The following is a 22,351-nucleotide window of genomic DNA, read 5'->3' on the forward strand; positions in this document are numbered from 1 at the left end:
AGGAGAAAGTCTGTTCTCTCTGGAAAAAAGTGGCAGCACGCCTTAAGTTTGCAACATTGTGTCAAAATTAGCCACCAGAATTATGGAACAAAGTCCTTTGGGCAAGTGAGACCACGATAGAGATGTTTGGCCTAAGACCAAACAAAGCACATCGACACAAATACCAAATATCAGCTGTTAGGGTTTGTGGTGGAGGGCTGATGATCTGGGCTCATTTTGTAGTCAGTCACTTGACGTGGACACTCCTCTGTAAACTGAGGTGTTCAGGAGTCAAATGTGAGGCCATGGAACGGCTGTAAATGGGATGATCGATAGAAACATTATTTGAAACTCCTCAACCGAATGGCTGAAGATGAAAAGAAAAGGTGGTGCCTTGGTGTAATCAAACTGCAGCCCTCAACCTGGTTCAGGTGAAGGCCAACAGACCTCAACAAGCTATAGCAGTAGCTGTAGAGAAGAATTTGAACGACTTTTTCCGCAACAATGTGACGAACTATGGGAGTTACAACAAGCCTTTAAATGACCCCGTCTGTACACAGATGAGAAGTTGGCGTAAACATGTATCTGAAAGGCATTAATTGGTTTCCTCTTTTAAGGTCCCATTTCTCCTGCAGAACGACAGGAATCCCGGCTGATCTGGCGCATCGAGCCCTGGACGAGTCAGCACACGCTCGGCCCTCTGAGCATCCACAGCGCGTTCGTGATTTATCTCTGAGCGACTTTGTACGTTTTAATCACTCAGAAGGAACTCATGCAGGCACACGTCGAGACTCAATGACAGGTGGGCTTGTGCAAGAGAGAGAGAGGGAGAGAGACAGAGTGTGTGTGTGTGTGTGTCCCATATTGGTGCTTGAAGTCAGACGGTCCAGGACATCCAGGGTCCCCTTTGAAGGTGTGTTCATGTACACACACACTGACCAGCTGTTTCTCTCTTCCACCGCGCTTTGATGTCTCGACTTTTTGAGTCGCTCCGAGTCCTCACCTGTTGCTGTAGCTCCTTACATCCCCGTTCCCAAATATAATATATACATTGCATCTGAAATAACAGCTGATTTGCCGCTCATTTTGCTGACCAGCCACCACTGCAAGATTTTTCTAAAGCCTGAAATCTTGGAAGAATTTTACTGCAAATGCCTTTATGCATCACATAACTGTAACACATGTGAGTGTTAAAGCTCTTCTCTGCCAAAGTAGATGAAATTCTGAAATCCTGGGAAAGGCGGCGATGCAAAACCAGACTTCAGTGGTGTAGACTGCAGCACATTGCTAACATGTTGACTGACTCTGCAACTGTTGGCCTTCCATGGTTTATATCGGGATTTCATGTGACCCCACCAAAATGAAGTAGTATATCACTGCAAAATGGGAAGATGATAATAAATATTTGGTTTACAGATTCCTTATTAACAAAAATATAAACAGTGTGGTGTGCATTTGTATTTGGTGTGAGACATTTCATATTTCAGCATCAGACCGGTATAAAGATTAATAGAGAGTATCAGTATCTGCAATACCGATACCGATACTTTTGATATGTCATGAATCCTCTGGCCTTCTTAAAACTTAGGACAGGATTTGGACAAAGTTTCTAGGTCTGTCCAAAATACTTTGACAACATATTTTTACATTTTCAGTTTAAGTGTATTTAATCAAGGACAGCACAGTGAAGAATGTTACATGATAAAAAAGCAGCAGTTGTTTTGTACGAAGGTTTGTTAGCCACATGCTAATTTGCAAACTCAGTCCTTGTTTGGGCCTTTATTAACATGACAAACAAAAGCAAAACACCTTTGTGTTCATTTTTTCTAAATAAACAAAGTACTAAAAAGCTGATGGAAAGGTGGATGAAGTTGAAAGCAAAACAGTTCTAGAAAAAAAAAAACATGTTAGAAGCTGCAAGAGATGGTTGTGGACAACTCTAAACATTCACGTGGAAGAATGGCCCAGTCCAACTCCAAACTTAAATAAACCTGGACATTTGTTTTCCATAAAAAGGTTTCGAAAAGGTTTTGCTGTTCATCTTTAGAATGTTCCATCTTTGGTAAAATACCAAATGTACAATGTAAAGCAAATAGCAGCAGCTTGCAAGCACACGCCGTCACAAACATATCCTCGTGTCACTTAAGTATGATAATTGTTGTTTGGATTCGGCTCCATGTTTCTGTGTCTGCATCACCTCAAATTGTCTTTTCTTCCACAGATGTTAATGATGTTGTTGTGTTGTCGCACACAGACGCGGCGGCTCTGCAGCACGGATCGGTTTCATGAACAAACTCCCGTCTCTGTCAGGAACACGCGCTCAGAAAAGTAGCTGACTGAACTGTGTCCAACCTTTCTCTCCCCCCCCTCCCAACATTTTAAGATCAGTGAGTATTTAAAGTATTTGCACAAAGCAGAGGTGGAGTTAAATATGCCAGCTAGGCTGACTAAAACCCTCATCCGCATATTCTTTCTTTTCTTTTCTTTTTTTTTTTTACTGTAGCACTTGAAATTTCTCTGGACATCTAACGCGTTTGAAATGTATTTTAAAATGTAGCAGATGCTTTTTGATATTATCAATTGTGTAATTGTACTGCAGGCTGATTGTTTGACTAATAATAATCATTAATAATAAAAACAGATTTTTACAGAATTAACTTTTTTCAATTTGGCACAGCTTGTATAAGCACAATTTCTTTTTTTTCTTTTTTTCTTTTTTTACCAAATTTAGAAAATATATTTGACTCCACACACATTTAATCTGTTTTTGCTTTTTGGTCACATTTAAATCTTTCACAAACAATATCAGACAAAGATAACCTGAGGAAATTTGAAAAAGTGGAGTTTGTGGACGAGCATTTTATTTTTTAGTGCCAAAACAAAAACCTTAACTTTTACATTACTGTTATTTATGTTGTTGTTGTTCTTTCAGCCATTCAGAGATTGACTTGCAGGTGTAATTTGGATTATACGGAGCAAAATTCATGGTTAAATTCAGTTAATTTATTCAGGTCTTGAAGCATTAAAGCAGCCAAAAAACCATCATGCTACCACTATTATTTTTGATGTAATCTAATCTTGACATATTGTTGTTGTTTTTTTTTTTTTACCAAATGCTGTTTGGTAAAAGAACATTATATCAGATATCACTAATAATCACACATTTACCAAAAAGTCCTACTTCTGTCTCGTAAATGTTCAGAAATTTTTCACAAAATTTTTGTGGGTCATTAAGATGCTTTTTTTTTCCTTTTTTGAGACTGAACTTTGTGTTCTGTCAGAACAGATCCTCCTCCATAGTTTATATGTCCAGTGGGTTTCTTATTCTTTAATCCTGAACACATTTAGTTCTCCTCCTCGATGAGCCGTTGATGCTCTCCAAGAGTAACTTTGGCAGAGTCTCCCGTCTTTGTGTGGTTCATCGCTGCTCTGTGTTTCCTCTGTCGATAAAGGCTCTCTCTTTGAATTATAAAAGTTTGGGGTAAACCTGTACAAGCCTGGAAAGGCTGGGCTGACATCACATTAAATGGGATAACTCTCAACACCATAGGTGTATTAAGCCAAAGATTAATTTTGGGGCAATGGTTTGTTGCCAACTTAAGCATTTTTGTACAAAAATCATTGCAATATTTTGCATAAAAAAATAACTGGAAGAAATAAAAGTGTTAAAAATGTGACATGCTTGGGGCTTATAGTCACTTTTCTATATTAGTATATTGGGGAATTATCAGTTTTATTACACTGGCTACTTGGTTATTGATAGAATTAGTAAACTAAATGTATCTACATTCCTGCCGGCTCGTGTGTTTTTTTGGGAATAAGGACTCATGGTGGGAAAAATGTCCCAGTTGACAACAACAACAGCTCAGGACGTTAGAAAACAGTTTTTAACCCAACATTTTCCCATGTTGCAAACTTCTTTTAACCAGCTTCCCTTTGTCTTGGAGCCATTAAGTCCTTCTAATATTACCTGGTCTGTCTGCGGGCCGGCGAAGCTCCAGAGGTCCAGCCTTTGTCCAGGCCGGGGAGCTGGCTGAACTGAAGAAGCCCGTGTCGGGGGCCTCTCTGCTCAGATACACCTGATACCTGCCTCACGCTCCCCCACACCAGCATCCACTCGCCCTCTAGTGTTCTGTCTGGACCCCCGAAAACCCCCCGCTCTGCTTGTCTGCCTGCCAGCTGGCGCTTTCTTTTTTTTTTTTGCTGCGCACGGTCAAGAATGAAGGATGTTTTTGTCGACTATGTCCTCCGCTCGACCCTCTCTCCGTCTCTTTTGTAGAGTCCATGTGGACTCTTGGTTGTTGTCTTGGCTTCATATTTGTCTGAACACCTTTGAAATTCCCAGCCTTGCATCTTTGCAGCCCCTCACTCAGATCTCCCACCACTTTGACTCCCTTTCTTGTTTCGGCTGATTCACGGTCAGATAATGACGCTCAGCCGCTTCGAGGCCTAAATGTTGATGAAGGTTCAGATGTCAACCAAGCAGAGCAGGAATTCATTTTGGCTTTTTAAAGTTGAATTCTGTGCATTCTGATGTCTTGCAAAAGTATTCATAACCCTTAAACTTTCTAACATTGTGTCATGTAGCAACCCACAGGTGACTTCTTGATTCAGAAATCTCCTAATTGTTACAATAGAGTTGATCTGTAATATAACGTCAGTGTAAATAGAGCTGACCTGAAGTCCTTAGAGGTTTGTTAAAAAGATTTATTTCTGTTGTAAAAACAAGTAAAAATACTGTAAGTTTTTCTAGTTTTCATGAATGGAAATAAGATGTTGTCACACACCATATAGTTTATGCTGCAATGCATTCTGGGTAGATGACGTATCATACTGCGCTGGCTCTGTCAAGCCAGAACATATAATTTTTTTTTGTGTGACTTTTTTTTTTTTTTTTTACATTTTTATCTGCTTAAATAAGATTTTAATAAAATTACTAACATAGACTAATGGTGTTTAAAAAGCGATCTGTAAATCACTTTTGACTCAAAACATAACAATGTTGATTAATTTCATTTTCGGGCTGAAAGAAGCTTTTGAACAATAATATGGAATTGGGGGTTTACTTACTGCATGATTTAAATTAAAGCAAAAACATGGTTAATAAAAGGGAAATACTTTATGGACTTAAAAAAAGAAGTATATTAAGAATTTTTTTTGTGAAAACCACAATTCAGAGCCACAAATGGCTCTCAAGCTGCATTTCACACACCCCTTGTTTAGAATAAAGTACGCTTGACAATCTCTAACGTAAAAACCCCAAAACCTCTGGTATTTGACAAAATGTGAAAAAGGTCGAATGAACATTAATACTTTTGCAACACGTGTTAAAAATGCTACCAAAGCCAGACATGCGAGAGTAAAAAAACTTGAGTTTGCTCACTCTAGAGCAGGGGTCTCAAACTCCAGTCCTCGAGGGCCACAGTCCTGCAACGTTTAGATGTGCCTCTGCTCCACCACACCTGAATAGAATAATTAGGTCATTAAGGCTCTGGAGAACTGATCTACACAAGGAAGGAGGTAAATAAGTCATTTCATTCCAGTGTTTTGTACCTGTGGCACATCTAAAAACTGCAGGACTGCGGCCCTCGAGGCCCGGAGTTTCAGACCCCTGCTCTAGAGCCACGGTTTGTCTTTAAACTGCTCTCACTTTTTACTGCGCGTCACCCACGTGCGGAAGTAGCACCGCCGCTTTGCAGGGACACAGGTGGATTAAAAGAGGCTTCACGTTTGCATGCTGATGAGCGTCCGACCGGACAAGCTCAAGGACAATGCACGGAAAACTTCCCGTTCCCTTTTATAGCATTCACAGCTGCAGCTTGGCTCCAGGTCACAACCGCACATCGGCGCCGTTGCTGTCAGGAGTTATCAGAGTCTGCGAAACGTATTTAATAGGAGATTTTGTTTGCTCTTGGCCCACAGTTTAATACCGGCACGTGTCTTGATTCTTTAACAATCAGATATTTCCTTCCTGCTAATGCGCTCTCCTAACGTTTAGCATGTTGGGGGATTTTTGGTTCAGTTGCCTAAACTTCCATGTGTCTAAAAGTCCTAAACCCAAATATTGTGTTTTAGTACTAAATAGTAACAATCTCTCACTGCCAATTTGAGGTTGCAGATTAACAGAGTCAACAATTTATTCTTATTTTTAGCTGGGATAAACAACCATTAACAAATCCCACCTGCTTGTAGGGGTGTGGGCGTGTGTGTGTGTGTGTGCTGCAGACCTATTTATGAAATTAGAATATTGTTGAAAAGTTAATTTATCTCAGTAATTATTAATTACAAACAAGCTCACGTTATCATGCCTTTCTTTATTTCAGTTACCTATGAAAACAATTAGCGCCTAACTTTTTCCATCTTTCCATCATCTTTTGCTCATAGATTTTGTCCAATGAATAAAACAAAATGTATTTTCGTTTAATAAAGCAAAGTTGTTTTTTGGGGTGGGGGGTTGCTGTAATTACATAATCTTCTTTTCCAACAATTAGTAACAAAAAGTAACATTTCCTCATGAGGAGCTGAACATTTTTTTCACTTTCCCACATAATTGTAAATTACTTTTTGTGCATTTTCTGCTCTTGACCATCCGACTGTGCGAGCAGATGATGAATGGCTCGTTTCGACCTCCCAGCTGTTGAGACCATTTGTCTGAAGCCACTGTGGCTTTGTCAGCACAAACAAACGATCTGTCAGCACACACAGACGTAACCCAACTGTGAAGCCTCGTCGGCGCTGAGCGTGATGGATTGGACCCGCGGTGAGTCTCGTCCCGCTCATCGATGGGCAGGTATTGGAGCGGCATCATGAAATATTAACCAGCTGGAGCTAAACGGTGCTGTAACAAGTAGCCAGAAGGTCAGAGAGAGAGATGTTGGAAATGTATGAGGTCAGGATGAGAGGAATCACAGTCTGCTCTCAGAATCCCCAAAAATGTCTCGTATTAATGTCATTTTTCTTTCTTCAAAAATTATTATTCCAAGTGGAAATTCCCACCATCTTTGATACGTAAAAAGTCAAACGCAAATTAAAAGCTCTCACTCGTTCTCCTTTTGTCACTCCGGCCCACATCCTGTTGTGGTTCTGCTTCTCTCCTTTGATACCTGAGAGCTGCTGACTCCTGCAGACAGACAAGGCCCACCTTTGTCTTTGCCGCACACTGCATCGTCCTTCTTCTTTTCTTCTTGTAAAATCAGAGCGAGTTTGTCTGTCCGTGTTCCTCAGTCCACACACACACAGAGTGTACTTCTCTGCATCTCATCTAAGCAGAGGGATGTTTCAAATATCCCATTTGTTTAAAGTGCATTACTGAGGACAAATTCTTGGCAAGGAATCGCTGTATGGGTGTGTGTGTGGGTGTATTGACGCAGTGCTGCAGGATAATCTATACTAATGATTTCCCATGGACACCTCAAGTTGGTCTGAAAACCACAAAGGGGGAGGAGGTGGTGGTGAGGGAAAAGATCAAAGAGAGAGAGGTGTGTGCATAATTTATTGTCTATAAATCACTTATTAATACCTTAATGAAAAATCTATGTTTAAGTGAATCAATTGTAGAGACTCTAAATTCAAGATATAAACGTAACTCAGTACAAAGGTACGTATTTTGAAAAGAAAAAGACAATTTCATATTATGGGATTATTGTGTTTTTTATCAATATTTGTTTCAAATACTAAAGGAATTCTGCAGCTGGTCCATGTTTAATGTTAGTTTTTTGTTGTTAATAAATCAGATAGTGGGAACTTTAAATTACGAATGCACAACTCTGTGTCTCCTCAGAGCATGCAGCTGGAAGCAGAGTGCACGAAAAGATTCAAAACAATTTTCTCAGTTGTCTTGCTCTGTCTTTCCTCTCCTAGCTCAGTTAAAATGATCTAGCTTATTTGCTAAATGCCAGAATAATAAAAGATGTATTGAACGTTCTTTACATGCACACGTAATTGTTAGCATTTAACAGCATTTCCGTGTATGATTTTGGGTTTTAACATTTTGGATTTTCTTCCTGCGGGCTTCTGACAATTGTTAGCTGGAATTTTGGATCAATGTTTCGTAACGTTCCTTCGTCATGATGCCGTTTATTTTGTCGAGTGCACCAGTCCCTCTTGCTGCCAAACACCTCCCACCACATGATGCTGCCACTCTCATGACGCTCTCAGGCTGGCAGTCTTCTCCCTTTTTCTCCAGATGTAAAAAAAATATCCACACACCTCAATTTTTGCTGTTAGTTTCATCATATCACAAGATATTTGGTGGTGCTTTTTTTGTATCTCAACGATTTCTTATTAAGTCCTAGTATATACAACAAAAGGAACATAATATTTTTACTCTTAAGGCAACATTTTAATTTACTGATTTTTTTGAGTGGAATAAAAAAAAAGTTGAAACGTCTCCAGGGTTTCCTCCGGTGTTTTGTAATCCTGGCGGCCCACCATGCCTTACTAGCCCCCTCGCCAGGCTTAAAAAAACACCTTTTTTTTAATTTTTAAATCAAGCCGGATTGCAAGGCTCTCTGCAGCTCTGAGCTTTTCACTGGCTGAGCAGATTTATTCCTAAAATATAGGTTTATACTTTATGCATTTAAAGCCGACAGAACGGACCAATCACACAGCTGCAGCCTCTGCGCGTTACCTCGCGCGCTGCCGCTGCTTTATTTTTGAAGTTTACCTCAGCAGGGATCGGTCGCTCCTCCTTTCACTCAAACTGGAGACAGACTGACATGCATGGATATTTACATCAACTCCCTGTGATGAATTATGTCGCCCCCGTTCACACAAACTGGACGATCTGGAAGTTGCTCTTCCAGGCGGCTCCAATGTAAACCGTAACTATAAACGCCATACTGCTGTCTCGGCTCAAAAACGCTCAACTCAAACTGTCAAAAGCGACTATAACTCAGCCTTCAGTCCCTGACATCGCCGCTGTACCACCGACAGAGAGAAAAGGGGATGTAAGCTCGGCGGCTGGGCTGATACAGTTTACACTAAGTCTACAGTTAACTCACACTTTGTGAATAATGTCAGAGTTGCTACCTGTAACTAGTCCGGCTCCTTGCTGGCAGTTTTGGCGGGTCTGAATCGCTGCCAACAAAAAAGTCCGGTTCATCTCCAAGACGAGAAACAAAAATATGCGTCCAGTTTTTGGCTTTTCCTTGCTCTCTTTTTTCCATCCTTTCCACTTTGCCGCTCCATGGTTTTCCACTCATGTTAACTTACTCCGTAGAAATGCTCTATCTAGTTTGCCATCTGTTGCCAAGTGACTGACGATGATGTTGGTAGACGGCTGGTGACAAGCTTTACCCAGAATACACTTGGAGACAATATGGACGATCCACTTGTAATTTTGTATGTCATAAAGTTTAAATATAAATAAAGCCAGTCATGTAACACAACATTTTATTCAATATTTTACACCCACTATGTCACTAAAATCAGTCGGTCTTGTAAAGGTTTTAGCAACTGTGAGTCAACAATGACTGGGGCAGCCTGCTATATAATCTACTGGGGCACCAAACTATTTAATCCTACATACACCATACTCACCTAAGTGAAGTTGCCCCCCCCCACCCTCTTCAAATCAGACAAAATTGGTGTCAAACGTTTGTGCAGCACAAATTTTCGTTTGTGCTGCTATCATTTTATAGATGTAAAGAAATGTTTCTAGAGGTCATCAAAGGTAAACCAGCACCCCCACCTTCCTCAAATCAGACGAAATGGGTGTCAATTAACTCGACTACGTTTGTGCAAAACATTGGACACCAATTTTGTCTGATTTCATAAAAGTGAGGGGGGGGGGTTGACCTTTTGACCTTTAACCTTTCATTAATAGTTTCAAAGCCAAAGCAGCACAAACGACAATTTTTGATCCACAAACCAGCACAAACTGGTTTGTGCATTGATTTAACACCATTAAATCAAATGTAGCACCATTGATAATCTCAATAAACAAATGTACATATACTGTATATATATACTCTTACAAAGCTTATTTAAAAAGATATCATAATTAAGTGGGCAGTGATGTACAGATTAAGACACTTTATCAGGGTTTCCCTCAGTGTATTATAAGTCTGGCGGCCCACCATGCTTTACTAACCCCCCTCCACTCCCCCGCCAGACTAAGTGTTGCTTGTCTTGTTTTTAGGAAAATAATAATAATAATTTTTAAAAACACTTCTTTTTTTAAAAAATCAAGCTGGATTGCAAGCTTCTCTGTTGCTCTGCGCTTTTCACAGGCAGAGCAGATTTATTCATAAAATATACAGTAGGTTTATAGAAGATATGTTTATACTTTATGCATTTAAAGCCATCAGAACGGACCAATCACACAGCGGAAGCCTCTGAATTTAAATAGTAAATTCAGCAAAGAATTTAAATTCTTTGCTAAAACCATTAAATCAAATGTAGCACCATTGATAATCTCAATAAACAAATGTTGCTTTTATATATCTGTGGTCTGTGTTAAAATATTAGCATTTATGGGGCCCTGAAGCCCTGGAGGACCTTATGGAGCTGCTGACTTAATTTGGATTAAACAGAAGTGCAAATAACTGACATTCATTTTAACTGTATTTTTTATTTTTTATTTGTTGTTTTTAAGATTCTGTAGTTGTGGGTTTAAGTAGCGTTTCACTGGCGATATTTTCCCGTAACATGTAATTACCCAGTAATATTTTTACACTTCCTGTCTACTTGACATCTTTTAATATAAAAACCCAGTGGACCGGCGGTGGTCCGCCTCGGCGCCCGACCACTGGGCTTAGCAAGTTTTCTGGGGGAAACCCTGATCTCATGTGACTTTTTAACCCCTGTGTGTTGCTTTTACACGTCGGTGGGGGACTTTTGAGAAGCCGTTAATCTACACAGTGGATCTGTCAGATCCACATTGTTCACTTTAGCCAATCGGGAGAAGCAGTTCACACCCTTCGGTGTGTGCCAGAGGAACCGTGAGCGCTTAAAGAGTCAGCACACAGCAAACCCACAGAGCGGGAAAATGAATTTGAACATGTGATCAACCTGCAGCCTTAAGTGGCTCGTTTCCGTTTCATAAAATTCACACAGTTTGGCAATAAAAAATTAAATAAATAAATTACCACTGACATGACAAAAGTCTCCTCAAGGCAAATCACAAGAAATGTAGTAAAACTTGCATATTTGCATTAAATCTTGACTTTGATTCAGTCATTTTGATCAAATTATTCGTCATGGTTTTATATCTCTTGAAGGAAGCAAATGATCTTGAGACTGATTTCTTTGGCCAGGGCTTTTCCCAATATCGCTGAAAGTCAGTCAGATTTGACAGAGGCCACCTGAACATAAATTTTCAGGTCTTGCCACACATTCCCAGTTAAATTTAGATCTGGGCTTTGACTGGGCCGCTTTAATACATGGTCATGCTTGAATCTAAACTATTAAACAGAAGCTCTTGCAGCTTGTTTAGGCTAGCTGGAAGGTGCCATTCCTGTCTTTTTCCTGCTTCCCTGCTGGAGAACAGCATCCCCGCAGCATGATGCTGCCACCATCATGTGAGGACCGGACGGTGTTTTCAGGATCATGTGCAGTGTTAGTATTCTAACCCATGTATTACTTTATTTTGCACCGGCTTTCCTTTACATGTTTGATTTGACGCTCTTGTAGCAAATTGCAGAGCGTACTTTTGTACAGTTTTCATGGTCGTTGATCTTCATGATGGTGTTTGTTCACTAATGTTATCTTACAAACATCTGTGGGTGAAGCATAACAAAATTAAAACAAAAACTCATACAGCATAAATACTTTTAAATTTTTTATTTGACAATTTTAGCTGTTTTGCTTGCCTTACTGCGAATTGTTTGGGTTTTTTTCTTACCTGTTTCTTTAATAGATATGAATGAATTAAACTCACTTGTATATTTGAACGCATTTCCATTGATTTAAGTGGAACAGAAGATAAGTTTTATTGACAAGATCGATTTAAATCTTTTATTCTGGTGTCAAAAATGTGGATCTGCTGACAGGTGCAGCTTCAGACACAAGCTGATGCTCTGCTGCCATCTGTTGGTCAGGATGGACCAACGCATTTCCGGGCTGAGGCTGTCCAGTTAACTTCATGAATCTCGTATGATTGAACGATCCAGTTTGAACCACTGATATAAATTAAGATATTAAAATGCTACAATTCGACAGATAATACAAGCGGGGAATAACACAGGAATACTTTTATATATATATATATATATATATATATATATATATATATATATATATATATATATATATATATATATATATAGTGGAGTAATTTCAATGTCTAAAGCATTTTTTCATTCGTTTACATATTGTGAACTGAATGTAATAAATAATTGCATCATGTTTAGACTGATTAGCCTGAATATATATTTGGATAAATGTTGCTGCATGTAATAATATTATTACAACTGTAATAAATACATTAAGTAAATAGTACATTTAGGTCCTCAACCCAAATTCGAAGTTTGTTAAAATACACACAGCTATTTCTTTTTTTTTTAATTGTTTAAACTCTGAAAAAAATCACATGGTTTGTCAAAAAGAAAACGTTTGATAAGTAAACCTACACATCAAATCACCTTCTTTAGAGCAGCGTTAGCGCCACCTGCTGACTATGATTGGCAGATAAAATCATTTGATGATTTTCAACACACTACTATGAAGCAATTAAGTTAAATACATATTGAAGTACTTGGTACCTACATATACCTTTTTCTTATGTTGAAAAAATCAATTTTTTTGTGATTTGTATTTAATATAAATTTTAAATGGCTTTAAATTTATGTGTTTATTTAGCGCACATAACTTAAGTTTTATTTATATTAATACTTCGATTTTAATGACGTATTCGCTGAATTGTGGTACATGTGGGCCACCATATCCTACAGATACGCGTGAGCGATAATTAGCTAGTCTTAATTGGACTCACCTGCGGCGGTGCTGCCAGCTATAACCTCTGGCCTCCAAAGGTTGAAGTTCGTAGACCGACCGAGGTCCAACACCGCTGGACGCAGCCGCCGACATGTCCACCGAGAGCGTCGTGAACAAGCGAGTCTCCAAGTTTAAAAACATGGGGAAAGATCTGGCAGTAAGTTATTAGTGGTTTCTCAAAGTGCTGGGTTTTGGGGCAACTTACATAAACAAACAAACCTGTAACCTGTTGTAGAAACTCCGAGAGAAACGGGTGTCTGAGTGCGTGGAGCTGCGCAAAGCTCAGAAGAACGAGAGTATCCTCAAGAGGAGGAACATTATACTGTCTTCTCTCCCCGACGAGGAGGCCGTCTCACCTGAACACAATGACACGGTCAGCTGGCTGCACGGAGTCTTGAACTACAACTTGAACCAGTAGTAGGGTTTCTAACAGCGTTGTTTCTATAGCTGAGCTTCAGAATCGAGGATATAATCAGAGACGTCAACAGCGAGGATCGGGAGGCCCAGACCAGAGGATGTCAGGCAGCCAGGTGGGTGGATTGGGTTCCCACTCATTGGCCAAACATAAACATGGTGACAGGTAAAATGATCGCCGCACCTGCTGGTCGAAGGGACATCTTAAGCTGAAAGTTTGCATTTGTCTCTTATAGTTGTGTTAAAGCAGAAAGACTGGGCAGATGTAATATATTGAGGCGGCTAGATTATTTTTTTTAAAGTGCAGTTATGATACGATTATTCCTGTGACTATAGGCTGCGTGTGTTATCCTTGTTACCTCCCCATCCTTACAGTATCAGGATTTGAGTTTGTAGCACATGGCCAAATCATCTTTGATGCATGGCACTTGAAATATAATGGCCTACCAAGTATAAAGTCCAAGCAGTTCTGTGCTTAAGATTGCATGCATGGTTCTCTAGTCTGTGGTTAAATAATGTAATTGTGAAGATTTGAACTCGATGGGTCTTCAAATTCAGACCGTGAGAGCTGCAGATTATAGATGTGTTCCTGGTCCAATGCACTGGAGTCAAATATCTGACTTGCCTCTTCAGTATGTGGTCTAGTGCTCTAAAATCCTCTTGGCATTATTTGCTTTTTTTGTGCTCAAGCATAGACTCATAAAAGTTGCAGGACACTGACCCTTGAGGCCTGAATTTGAAGGACCCCTGCTCTAGTTTATTTGTTGCATGTCAGAGCTGTAAGACGAACATCTCAACAATTGTGAACCAAAGATCACACGGGCAGCTAAAGCTTTCAACTTGCTTTGAAAGAGAACTGTGGTTCTGGCAGGTGTTGGACGCACACTGCATCTAAATTTGTCTGGAATTGGATAACTACGGATCATAAAGAGTGCCTGTGCTGATGACTTGCTATTGATGGTGCCAACGATTAGACCAGGAGTGCCCACCCCTGGATTAGACCATGAAGAAATGGAAAGTGGTGTGGTCTGCTGAATCACATTTTCAACATGTGGTTGGCATGATGTACGAGTCACTTTCCTTTGCAGACACATGGATCCATGATAGACTCTGGGGAAGTCAATGTGTTGCGCTATTCTGCTGTTAAACTTTGGGTCTTAAAGCCACGTGACTGTTGCATGTATCCCATGCTTGAGCAGTATTGATCATATACACCAAACTACCCCTGGCTTCAATCTGAAAATCGTTGGACTAAGTAGTCAAACTTCATACAGTTAAAAGAACTTTGTTTGCTCTTCCCTCAGGAAGCTGCTCTCTAAGGGCTGTGATCCTCCGTTCAAGGAGATCGTTGACGCTGGTTTGCTGTCACGGTTTGTGTCCTTCTTGTCTATGGATGACGAGCCGACTCTGCAATTCGAATCAGCGTGGGCTCTCACCAACATCGCCTCTGGAAATTCTTGGCATACCCAGCAGGTGTCTACGCCAGCACATGAGGCAACACAAGACTAATAAGATGCTAACCACTGGTTATGATGGGCCTATGAAACGGTTTCAAAAAATGTTGTTCTGCAGGTGGTGCAACAAGGTGCTGTACCAGCTTTCATCAACTTGCTGGCCTCACCAATGTTGCACATCAGCGAGCAGGCTGTGTGGGCTTTAGGAAACATTGCAGGTCAGAATCTTTTGCCTTACTTCATTGACTCCTGAAGGAATTCAGAAAACATGTCCAACTATTTTTACTTTGACATTTTACAGGTGATGGTCCAGCTTATCGTGACATCCTCATTGGGTGCAATGTCATCCCTGCCTTGCTGGCTCGCATTTCCCCAGACACACCAGTGAGCCACTCTTAAGCAGGATGGTTACAGGAACTTTTTTGTTGTTTAACCTGCTTGGACTTGTGGCGTAAATCACAATTGATTACATAGGTTTGTAATACTAGGTGAGAGAACCCTAAAGGTCTAAACTCTCCATATCTGCAGGTTGGCTACTTGCGGAACCTAACTTGGACCTTGTCCAACTTGTGCCGAAACAAGAAGCCATGTCCCCCTTCGTTTGCAGTTCAGCAGGTGTGTTTAAAAACCAGTCTGGATTGGAATTGTGAAGTCTCTCTACATGGGGAATTAACAACCTGCATTTTCTGCAGATGCTTCCTCCTCTGGTCCGGTTGCTTCATCTCAGTGACAAGAACATCTTGTCTGATGCATGCTGGGCAATCTCTTACCTCACAGATGGCAGTAATGATCGCATTGATCTAGTTGTGAAGACTGGCATTGTCCCACGGTTGGTGGAGCTCATGAACAACAAGGAGCTCTTTATTGTGGTAAACTGAAACTTTTTTTTTTTATACAAATGTTTGTACTTGCAAGACATAATTCTGCTTTAACCCCAGACTCTTAACTTTGGAAATGTGCTCGACTGCAATCTGTGGTATTCGATTGACTTGTAGACTCCAGCTCTGCGCTCCATCGGGAACATAGTGAGTGGCTCTGACCTGCATACCCAGATGGCAATTGATGCTGGCGTTCTCAATGTTCTACCAAAGTTGTTGAGGCTCCCAAAACCTACAGTGCAGAAAGAGGCAGCGTGGGCTCTGTCAAACATCGCTGCAGGACCTTGCCAGCAAATCCAGCAGCTCATCACGTGCGGATTGCTTCTGCCTCTCGTAGAAGTGCTCAGAAATGCAAGTCAACACAACTATTGCTGTAATGGTCATAAATATTAATTTTCAGATTTTTTACACTTAAAATAGCAACTGGAAAAAACTTTAGTTTTATACTTCCAGATCTTAAAGATTTGTTTTTGTGTAGCAATGCTGGCAAATTACTGATACTTGGTAAACAATGGCAGGTCGTGAACAGTACCTCATATTTTTAAGCAGAACTCCATAATAAAGCTGTGTAGAATTGAACCATTGTTTAAATCGACTAGCGTTTCAAAGACATTGTTTATCCCAACCCTTTTACTAAACAGTACTGCTTACAAATGAGTGACTGCTTCTGTAATTTCTCTAAAATTGAACTGAAGGGAGACTTCAAGACTCAGAAGGAAGCAGTTTGGGCAGTGACAAACTTCACCAATGGGGGCACTGTAGAGCAGGTGGTGAGTCTGGTGCAAAGTGGAGCTCTGGAAGCAATAATCAACCTGCTGCAGGTCAAGGATGCCAAATTCATCCTGATTATACTGGAAGCAGTCAACAACATGTTCATCGTAAGTAGAAACGCCTACATTACAGAAGTAACTTTTATTTATATATTTTTAAAATTTCTTTTACTGGAAACAAATCTTATCTTCCTAATTGTACTGTAACTTCAGGCTGCAGAGAAACTTGGAGAAACCGAAAAGCTTAGTCTGTTAATTGAAGAGCTGGGAGGACTGGAACAGATCGAGATGCTGCAGAACCATGAAAATGAGATGGTGTACCAAACTGCACATGACCTCATTGAGAAGTACTTCAATGATGTAAGTCTCTGCACATTAAACTGGGAAATTCTGCTAGTCTTTAATGATTAAAAAATATATTTTTGTGTTTTAGGGCGACATTGAGGAAGTCCAGGTTGATACAACCCAGACTGAATTTGAGTTTAAGCCTCCTGATGTCCAGAAAACCTTTGAATTTTAAGTTTAAACTTTTTGCTAATCATAAATAAACTTGTGTACAATATGGATGGTGGTTCTGATTCTGTAAATGCCCCCAAGCATGACCTGCTACGACTAGACTACTTAAACATGGGTGTGAATTGTATCGGCTACAGTAAATGTACTGTGAACTAAAGTGGTTCAGGAAAACCAGGGTACAGCTGCAGCTTAAAACTGAAATGCATTTCAATAGAGAAACTGGCAAAATGAGAAGTTTTCTGATCATGGTTTTGTTAGTCTGGACCATTTTCTGTAATGATGCAAATGGTCATTGAATCTTTCATACTTTTGCTATTGTGGCCAGGTGCAAGACCTGCTAAAAATTAAATGCAAATTTCCATAAAGCTAATCGGCAGAGGTGCATTCAAATTGACTTGAAACTTGCATGTTTTTCTTGAGAAATTTAGAATTTCATAACGTGTTACATGTAGAAATTTGTAGTCCACTTCCAAAAACTTGCTTTACTTAATGACTGGCTGTGCTCACGTTTTGTGTAGTCACTGGATGCTGAGACTTAGAAAAATGGCTAAAACACATAACTTCAAAAGCACACTTTTAAAATTGAGCACAAACGACACCCCTGCAAAGTAGAAGCAATCTGATTGGATTTTTTTTTTTTCCCCTTACTGCAAAAAATCTTGGAAAGAAAACAGTCTAAACTACAAACCAGAAGTTATACGGGCACAAAGTTCCACTGGATCACAAGCTGGGCCAGTTCAGTTGTCCAAGTAGTGCACTCAAAAGGTTAACCTTTATACAGATGTTTGTTCTGAATCTAGGAATGAGTAAATTACAGAGGATGTTCAAACTTTGTCTTTAACTGTAATCAACTCATTCTGCCACTAATTTCAAAACTGTAGGAATAAGTCATAGTGGATCTGTGTAACAAACCTTTTATGCCTTCACTTGACAAATCCTTACAATTAGAACAATTTTAAAACATACTTCACTTTTTATAAACTATTTTATTGCAAAAAATGATTACAAGGTTTTCTTTCCAACAAACTTGGACATTGTCCAATGTATGTGGACGTCACAAGGACTTGCTAATGAATCTTAAAATATACAACCAGATTTTTCATAGTGCATTAAGTGGATGTAAAATGATGCATGATTTAACATTTAATGTGGTTTCTGAAGCACCACTTGGCTCGGTGGTTGAGGGCTGCAGCCTGCTGTAAGGAGCTGAAGCATGTTTGATTCCCAACCCACAGCAGTTTACTGCATGCAAGGTTCTCTGCCTGACAGTTTGGTTAAAATTTTAGGGTTATGAATGCATTTTCAAGGCACTTCAGAGGTCAGTGACATTTTCTAAAACTACCAGCAAACCCACGCTGGAAGCTTCTAAATGTCTCAAGGCTTAAAAATACTGAATTTTCTGATGCACATGCAAGCTTTGTTTCAAAAACTTCTTCCAATTGATGTACATATCCAGCTTATACAAACTTGTCATATTTCCACTTAAGATCTCATTGAAAGAAGCTTCACTGTTCCCTAAAGAAGCCCCATTTATCTTGGTCCATTTGAGTTTGCAACATTTTCTCTGTGCGTTTACATCTTCTCATAGGTGAGTTCATGTCCGCAGGTGGTGCAGGTTTTCTTGTAGAGGTCCTCCTCTGGGTCCACCACCTCCTCTGGTCCGTACTCGTGCTGGTGGGCGCTGGTGTTTTTGGTCCACGTGCTGCTCCTCACTGCCCTGCGCAGCTCTGACACACAAACACATTTAACATCAAGAGTCGGCTCTGCCGGCGAAGGACTTGTGCGTCAAACAGGAAACCAACCTCTGACTTTCTTGTTAAAGCGCTTTTGTTTTTGGACCTCTTTGTTCTCCTCCCTCGTTTCTCGGGCCTCTTCCAGCGCCTCCTCTGAGCCCCAAACCTCCATACATCTTTTTTCTACCTGAGGTACACAATTATTTCAGACATTTATCTCTACATTCCAACACATCTTTCATGTCCAAACATCCACAGTTGACTGTTTTTGACTCCTAAACATTGAATCCACAGGAGGGCATTTTCACAGCTGTGTGGCTTTCAGTTTTCTCATAATTATATACTGTAGTTTTAGACTCTTAGGCATGAAGGTAAAAGCTTCAAATTTGCAAAATGTCTGGGAGTGGTGTTAGCTAAATGTCTTAAATATACCAGTGTGATGACTAGAGTTGGAATTGCTGATCAAAACAGCCTCAGAAGATTTCAAGAAAGTTTGGCTGCTTGTAGGCAAAGCAGAATGACGGGAAGAACAATACAATACATGCATCTCACCTGCAGCAGAAGGTAAAGCTTCATGTCTCCCCAGTGTGGGTTATGAGGGTTTTTCTTCAGTATGAACCGAAGAGGGGGCTCTCTCTTGTCGAGGTCGACGTCCTTCAGCAGGTAGCGCTGCTTGGCCTCAGTTCTGGAGATCAGCTTGTGCTTCTCCTCGTTGTCTCTGAAGAGAAGAAAGACTTCCAGTCATTTTGAAACCATCAACTCTTCAGAGCAGTTGGAGAGATTTTGAGGCACTTGGCTATCAGTTCAGTACACGGTTTCTGCATGCTCTCCCAACACCAAGTGTAAGACTTTTTAAAACCATTAGGAATTCAATTTAAGACTTGTATTTCCACAACTTTGTCCAGCCAACTGGCCATAAATTTGTATTTACCAATGGAAGACGCAAAAAAACCCAAAAAGCTAGCTAGCAGGGGTATGTTAGCATTGAGTTAGCAGTAGCCTCAGTCTCGAGTCATAACGCAATGAAGATGTATGAGAGCAACTCAAACATTTGCCTGACAGAAAATTCCCTTGAAAAAAATTATACATACAATATATACAATAAAGTAGTCCTATCAAAGACAAAATATAAGACCTATCATGTATTGAAGGCTAAGTTACTTTATAAAATTTAATTTAAGACATTTTAAGACTTTCATTTCAGACACAAGACTACAGATTTTTTTAAAGGATGCACGCTAAAATCTTTACAGATCAGATTTCAATTTAATTTAATTATAAATCCAGATGTTTGAGAACATTAATGAAAAATATAGCATCACGAAGATCGAGGAACGCAGCAGGAAGATGTTGAGAAGTTTAAAAGCAGATTGATTATAAAATAGTATCCCAAACTAAGCTTACTTCTTGTCCAATACATCACCTGGAAACGTAGAGTAAGGCACAATTGCAAACCTACACAGACATGGTCATTCAGCTGAACTGAGCATTAATCAAAGAAGCAGCCCAGAAGTTCATGGTAACTTTGTAGGAGCTGCAGAGATCATTAGGTTGAATACCTGCATTTGTCGCACACAGACAAGTCGAAGCTGTTGCTGAGGAAAGAGTCCATGAAGGGTTTCTGACAGTCATCACACAGCAGATAGTCTGGTTCAATCACCGGAGCTGAGGACAGACCCGCAAGAGATCGCGATGTCAGGGAAACGCGCTTGAACACACACTATACAGTCACAGTCTCCACTAAAACACACCTGGCTGATGCACCACCTTCTTAGCTTTCCGCTCTTCCTCGCCGCCCTCCTCCTCCTCGATAAAGAAACCTGCACCAGAGTCGATCGTCTTGGACACTTTGGCCGAGGTCGCCCCCTCCACGGCGGACAGCGGGCGGCTCGCAAGCCGCGCTTGGCGGAGCATCAACGCCCGCTGACGGTTTCTCTCTATCTTAGCCCGCATGGCGGCAGAAAGCTCCGGTTTGGGGCTCTGGTCTGGCGGGGGAGCGGCAGCATCAGCTCCCTCTGACTCGGACCGGTCCATCATGGTCTCATAGAGAGGGCTCGGCTTTGTTTCAGCGCTGCATCGGACTGTTGTTATGAAACTGACAGCTGAAGGCTTCCGTTGTTTTTTCCTCGTCGTTTTAGTAATTGGCGCAATGCTGCCACCTGTCGAACTGGAGTGAGAAGAGCCAAAAGGAGGGGAAACGAAACATTTCTTTTAATGGCGTTACTCACGACACAAACCAATGTATGTAAGTAAATGGCTGCATTTATTCAGCTACATTGACTTGAATAAGTTTTTTTAGGGGGGGGGGGGGGGGGGGGGATATCTTTTTACGAGTAGTTTTACTGAACTTGAGTAATATTTTTATTTGCTACTCTTATTTGAGTAAAATTTCTGGATACTCTACTCACTGAGTAACTTTCCTGAATGACGAAAAAAAAATTTCACAAAAAATTGCAGGAGATGCAGAAATGGGTGCAGTTTAAATTAAAGTGAAAGTTCTTGTTCGTTTGTCGCTGTTTTCTACGTGCTTAGCCTGATGTGCTATTTAGCACTGCAGTTTTTTTTTTTTTTATCAATTACTGTATTAGTTTGAGTTTAGGTTTTTTTTGTAATTGTAGCTGTGTTATTTGTATACAATTTTTGATTTTTAAATTAAAATTTTTGTCAAATATTATGTCACTTTTAAGTGCCTTGTTGCTGAAATGTGCTATACAAAAAACCCTGATTTATCTGTCCTTTTTGTGTAATGCTCTTTTACTCATACTTGAGTAAAATATGTTGAGGTAGGGGACGTCTCTACCAGCTATGTACAACTAAAATTTTTGCCAATTCTGAGTCTCAGTCACGACAAAGTCTCTATGAACATCAATGTCTTGCCTTGTTTCTCGTTTGGCTTTAGGTCCAAACTTTCACCCGGCTGGTTGATTATAACTGAAACCACTGCATTGTTGCTCTTAGGGGTCGTTTTCTTCTTGGAAGGCAAACCTCTGACCTCTTCTGACCTGATCTCACTGCTAGTTTTCCATAAAAGCCCAATATAAAGTCTGACATCCAAATAACTCGCACAGTAGCACAGACTCTGTGTCCATGGGAAGACAAGGACGGCACATGTCCTTAGATGTCACTGAACAGGCATGTGGACAAAAAGGTGCACAGGTGAGCGCTCTGGCCGTCCTCAGAGGTCCAGTTAATCTGTCCCACCGCGCTGATTATGGCGGCAAGCCACATATAACTCTGTAAGGAGCTTGTGTCAAAGTAAAGCTCTGCACAAAACTGATAGATGACTCTGCAGATCTGACTGGAGACATGAGGAAGCTTAATTTGTGCCCCTGCATTATCTGTTGTAATAATTATGCTACCAATACAGTCTTAATGGTTTCACTGGTTCCAGCTGTGAATTTTAGACAATTTCACACAATAAACAAAATAAATAATTGTTGTCTCAGGTTTTTATTATTTTTTATTTATGACATCTTTTACAGATGTAAATAATACATACATTTTTACAGCAGGATTCAAGTAGTACATAATTAAGATCCTAAACTTTCAAACAAATGGTCCCTTAGTCCATTAATGTGCTAAAAATGCAGATTTTGGGGATATTTTTAATGCACTTGTTCAATGTGTAGTTTCCAAAATCTAAACCAAATATAATAAAAGCAGGGAAAAAA

General features: G+C 40.2%; 2 protein-coding genes across 2 annotated transcripts; one reads left to right on the top strand and one right to left on the bottom strand.

Moving 5' to 3' along the window:
* The first annotated feature begins 12,964 nt into the window (after positions 1–12,964).
* On the top strand, positions 12,965–16,987 carry LOC102234970 (importin subunit alpha-5-like). The gene is made up of 12 exons (XM_014471560.2): positions 12,965–13,072; positions 13,151–13,288; positions 13,363–13,445; positions 14,634–14,802; positions 14,902–15,001; positions 15,085–15,167; positions 15,312–15,398; positions 15,476–15,652; positions 15,779–16,012; positions 16,357–16,539; positions 16,645–16,791; positions 16,865–16,987. Exons 1-12 carry the CDS (start codon positions 13,007–13,009, stop codon positions 16,949–16,951), a joined length of 1,554 nt encoding a protein of 517 aa, XP_014327046.1. The 5' UTR covers positions 12,965–13,006; the 3' UTR covers positions 16,952–16,987.
* A 929-nt stretch (positions 16,988–17,916) lies between these two features.
* Positions 17,917–20,741, bottom strand: xpa (XPA, DNA damage recognition and repair factor). Its single transcript, XM_005806514.3, has 5 exons — positions 20,432–20,741; positions 20,240–20,345; positions 19,233–19,398; positions 18,750–18,867; positions 17,917–18,674 (listed from the first exon to the last, which is right to left on the bottom strand). The coding sequence occupies exons 1-5, from the start codon at positions 20,715–20,717 to the stop codon at positions 18,520–18,522; spliced, it is 831 nt and encodes a 276-aa protein (XP_005806571.3). The 5' UTR covers positions 20,718–20,741; the 3' UTR covers positions 17,917–18,519.
* Positions 20,742–22,351: the final 1,610 nt, after the last annotated feature.

This window comes from Xiphophorus maculatus, chromosome 5, assembly GCF_002775205.1.
Source record: "Xiphophorus maculatus strain JP 163 A chromosome 5, X_maculatus-5.0-male, whole genome shotgun sequence".
Lineage (NCBI taxonomy): Eukaryota > Metazoa > Chordata > Actinopteri > Cyprinodontiformes > Poeciliidae > Xiphophorus > Xiphophorus maculatus.

Coding starts and splice junctions, on each gene's coding strand:
- LOC102234970 (XM_014471560.2), top strand. CDS start 13,007: ATGTCCACCGAGAGCGTCGTGAACAAGCGAGTCTCCAAGTTTAAAAAC. Junction 14,803..14,901: donor ATTCTTGGCATACCCAGCAG/GTGTCTACGCCA, acceptor GTTGTTCTGCAG/GTGGTGCAACAAGGTGCTGT. Junction 15,653..15,778: donor ACAAGGAGCTCTTTATTGTG/GTAAACTGAAAC, acceptor ATTGACTTGTAG/ACTCCAGCTCTGCGCTCCAT.
- xpa (XM_005806514.3), bottom strand. CDS start 20,717: ATGATGGACCGGTCCGAGTCAGAGGGAGCTGATGCTGCCGCTCCCCCG. Junction 19,399..20,239: donor TCTGTGTGCGACAAATGCAG/GTATTCAACCTA, acceptor TCTTCTCTTCAG/AGACAACGAGGAGAAGCACA. Junction 18,675..18,749: donor CTTTAACAAGAAAGTCAGAG/GTTGGTTTCCTG, acceptor TTTGTGTGTCAG/AGCTGCGCAGGGCAGTGAGG.